The sequence below is a fragment of the Etheostoma spectabile genome, chromosome 10 (genome assembly GCF_008692095.1).
Source record: "Etheostoma spectabile isolate EspeVRDwgs_2016 chromosome 10, UIUC_Espe_1.0, whole genome shotgun sequence".
Taxonomy (NCBI): domain Eukaryota; kingdom Metazoa; phylum Chordata; class Actinopteri; order Perciformes; family Percidae; genus Etheostoma; species Etheostoma spectabile.
The window spans coordinates 23,242,590-23,247,094 of NC_045742.1; the positions used below are offsets into that span (position 1 = coordinate 23,242,590).

At 39.1% G+C, this 4,505-nt stretch overlaps 1 protein-coding gene across 1 annotated transcript in view; it reads right to left on the reverse strand.

Annotated features, from left to right (window-relative positions):
- fgl1 (fibrinogen-like 1) overlaps positions 1 to 4,505 on the reverse strand; it is a 7,304-nt gene that overhangs the window by 1,733 nt on the left and 1,066 nt on the right. Inside the window, exons 3-6 of the mRNA XM_032528560.1 lie at positions 3,271 to 3,439; positions 2,864 to 3,023; positions 2,696 to 2,784; positions 430 to 518 (exon numbers count right to left, since the gene is read on the reverse strand). Coding sequence (XP_032384451.1) covers positions 430 to 518; positions 2,696 to 2,784; positions 2,864 to 3,023; positions 3,271 to 3,439 — 507 coding nt within the window. The remainder of the gene's footprint in view (positions 1 to 429; positions 519 to 2,695; positions 2,785 to 2,863; positions 3,024 to 3,270; positions 3,440 to 4,505) is intronic.

Genomic DNA, 4,505 nt, shown 5'->3' on the forward strand with positions numbered 1-4,505 from the left:
AAAGATGTTTTTTTATTCCTCTTTTTGATCAACTTTAGCATGGGTGTGTAAACTTATTCAAGCCACTGTACATTCCACCACTGAAGAGGCCAATGCCATGCTGATGCGTCTACGCTAAATCTGAAGCTCTAGCTGCATCCCCCTCTTTCCAGTCTTTATGCTAAGCTAAGCTAACCAGCTGCTGGCTGTAGGTTAATATTTAGAGTACATACATTAAAGTAGCATTAATCTTCTTATCTAGCTCTTGGAAAGAAAGCTAATAATTTCCCAAAATGGTGATCATTAATTTGAGCCTGTATACATAAGAGAGAAAGAGAAAGCAAGCTACTTTTCTCAACATTTACAAATATTTGTGTGTTTTTGACCCAAAAATATTCAGACTAATATCAACATTTTCTCGACATTTTAGTGGTCAGTCAGCATCAAAACCTTTTCATCGGCCACTTTGAAGTTCTTGTACTCGGCATAGCGCTGATAACCATCAAAGTCTTCCAGGTTAATCCTCAGAGAGTAATTCCCTGTAACAGACAAACAATAGAAGTTTTGCAAAAACACAAAACGACTCATATCCCGTCAACACAAGAAGTATGATTGTTTTTCGGCAGGGTTTTGCAACAACACTGCTGAAAATGTTAGCGAACAGTTGACTATTTACACATCCAACAGACATGGAGCAACATAAAACTGCCTATTCCACTTGAATGTCTATTGCTCTGCCTTTTCTGTTTTTGTTGTATAGTAATTTTTTGTTGTTTTAAATGTCCTTGAGTGCCAAGAAAGGCACCTTTAAATAAAATGTATTATTATTATTAGTAGCATTCATTTGGAGTTGTGTTTTTGGATACATGAAAAATATATGTCCAATATTTACTCTTCTCCTAGCTCTGTTTTTGGTCTCCACCAACTCATGAGGGAAATATCTGGCTTTTTAGCTGCTAAATGCTCCAATATGTTGAGGGGCATGGGCCGATCAAGTGGGCTGATCTCAAACTGCATTCCGAAAACTTATATTAATAAGTACAAAAATCAGGGACGCCTTGGTAGCTCATCTTGTAGAGCGTGAGCCCCATGTTTCAAGGCTCAGTCCTTACCACAGCAACCTAGAGTTTGGGTCCAACCTGTGGCCATTTGCTGCATGTCTTCCCTCTTCTCTTTCTCTCCCCTTTTTCCTGTCTTCAACTGTCCTCATGGCCAGCGGTATAACCGTGAGGTATGGCTTCGCAGAGCATAGTCCAGTGCAGGTATACGTACGGTACTTCTAGCTCCTTATCTCATTGGTTGCGCTTTGAAAGGTCGGCAGCAACAAGTTCAAAGCTCAAATCATTTAAATTGTGGAGCGCAGCGCTAAGTGGCAACTTTGAGATGTATTCCACGCCAAGAGTAGTTTCTCTTCCTAGCTGTCTCCACTGCACTCCCTGTAGGAAAACAATGACACAGCCAGCGCCTTAGGCAGCATAGACTGTAATGTATATGTATATATATTAATATACAGTCTATGGTAGGCACCCTAAGTCTATGTATGAGGCAAGTGTCTGTGGTTAGTTTACATGTCTGTGATAACAGCAGGACAGTTGAGTGTTATTCTGTTTAAGTCAGTTTTATCAGGTGAAGTGAAAATAACATTTTTGGTAGCTGAGCTAGACAGTATTTGGTTAAAAAAAATCAGCAATGCTGTTTTGCCCTTATCGTTCTCCATAAAGTTTGCTAGAAGTGATGTAATGTAACTCCAGTTTTATGCGGAGTGAGTACCACTCCATGCTTTAAATTAACCTTTTAAATGCTACATTTGTCATACAGTAACTTAAGAGACAATTTGGCCTGTAAAGCTGCGCCATTGGTATGAAATGCATCCATCTACAAGTGAAGGTGTGGATGGATAAAAGGTTATATTTAGATAATGTATTTATATTTTCTTTTGCTAACATTAGATATTTTCACAGCTAATATCCATATTAAGCATTAGGAAAATTTGTTATCTGTGGCTTACGCAAGTTGAAGTTAGCTTATCTGTGTTGCCAGATCTTGCGTGAGTTTGATAGATAGATAGATAGATAGATAGAAAGATAGATAGATAGATAGATAGATAGATAGATAGTTATTGTCCCAAGAAAATGGAAATTCCTGTTGTTACAGAAGCAAAAATCAGTCACAAAGCACAAAATATAAATATAAATGCAATACTAGGAAAAAATATACATACATACAACATACATGAAATAATAATACGAATAAGTAAAAAGAACATATATTTGAATTTGAGTTTGTTGCTAAGACAGAAAAAGGTCTTGAAAAAAGTAAACTTTCCCCTGATTTGTCTGTCTAAAAAATGTGATTTTGTGTCACAACGTTGAGGAGATATATGGCTTGTGAAAAATGGGTCCAATATTTACTTTGATGACTGTGGGGCAAAAAAATTGGTCATGTTCTGTGTGGAATCAATACACTCAGGACCTGATGCTGGTCTCCTAAAGAGGCGTGGCCGAGGCGGAGGCACGTAACGGAGACAGGAAATACTCCGAGTTGCACCACCTCGCTTAAACCATCTCTGGAGTGACACATAACAGTGAAGTTGTAGGTTTGAAAACCAAAACAATGAGCTAAAAGATGCTAAAACTCTGGAGCTCTGGGTGAATATAGATTAGTGCAGCTTTAAATTACAACATTTTGTAAATGTTTTTATAAAAGTGGTGTTGACCTTGTGTAGTGATGTAATGCAGGTTGTCATTGCCGAGCCAAAACTCTGCATCCATGTCTCCAAATCCATCCTTATACTCTGCCCACGACCTGATAGATAGATACATTTTTTTTTATATGATTTCATTATTGCACACTGATAGGTATGAGACGTCACAGACAGACACACCTGTTAAACCTCTGTGTTCCATCGATCCGTCTCTGAATGACGATCCAGCCGCCTCCATCACTCATATCACAGTATGCTCTGACTGGATGAGGGCTGCCGTGGGGTTTGATGGTGTAGAAACCACTGGATTTGGAGCCGGAACTGAAGATCTGGGAGCAGTCTGACACACACACACACACACACACAAACTTTGATTTGAGATGTGGGGGGCACACCAAACAAGGGGTCTGTTTTTTTTCTCATTTCCTTCATTTCTACATACATTTATTGGGACCAGGACAAAACAATATCCAGGAAATAATTAAGCTGACCATAAGGGACCATCTGGTTCCTGTTTCTACAATATGAGTGTTGGCACTCATGATATTTTAAGCTTTGTTTCCCAGTCCTGAGGCCGTGGCCCTGACCTGTGTACTGGGTCTCCTGGCTCTGAACGGGTCTGGCTGTGTCCGTGTTGCCCGGTTGGTTTAGCAAGTGTAGTCTGTGTAGGAGGAGTTCTTGTTTCTGAAGCTGGCCCTGCAGAAGCCTCTCCTTTTCCTGCAGACGAGCCACCTCCTCACCGCAACTGTTGGACGCCTACACACACACACACGCACACGCACATTTGGATTCACATTGTGAGGATCTTCACTTGGAAATATTCTAACACTGAGCTCAAATACACTCTTGAATCGTTGCAGTGTCTGATACTGTGGTTATGAAACTAAAGGATCATTCCATGCGGGCTATATAGGGATGCTGCATGTCTGATTTTACATAGAGTTGCTTGGATTTTCCCATCAAATCATGATATATAGCCTATTTTGGTATAAATATCAGCCGTAGACTGTATACAGGGATAAAGTGATAGGATATCACCCTATATTACCGACAAAAATAAGAAGTTCCGGTGCACAGTACTGGTGAGTACTGGCTCATTTTAGGCACTGCGTATAGTGAAATATGCAAAAATGATTGTTTGCGGAAAACTACTTTTTTTTTTACTATATATTTGGTTGAATTAAATAATTCTTATTTGATTGGTAAATTACGGTTACATTTCCCAAGGAAAGGTGGATTCCCTCACATGTTAAAAATGGAAAATATTTCCAAAAGTTGGATATACAGCAAGTTGGATCACTATTGTAAGCTACCAATCAGCAACATAATATTAAAACAGATGCACTATCCCCCCCTTTACACCTGGCATAAACATGTGTTTTGTATCCAGGTTCTATCTAGATATGATCTAACTTGGTTATTACCTAATGGTTCTCCACTGTCCACATTGAGATCCAATTAAAATCTGATCACCCAAACACGCATTTCAATGCCAGGTGTCAATGGGGTCTATGTCTCACAGATTACTTCTCGTGCAAGCCTAAATTTCATCTTCATAACATTAAAATTAACCCTAGGAAAACCTAGCACTGATCTCAACTAACTTCCAAAGAGTATTTTGACATGTGAAGGTAAAGCCGACATAAAGACTGGAACAGATGGACTGTCAATAGTTTCATTGCTTAGTCTGTACAAAAGTAAAAGCGTTAAAATTTCAAGAGGCAGTTTTATTGGGGTTGTGCACATATTTTACATTTTTTACCAACATTCTGTTTTTCCAGGGTTTCTCCCATATTTATAGTAGGGGTGGGAATCACCAGAC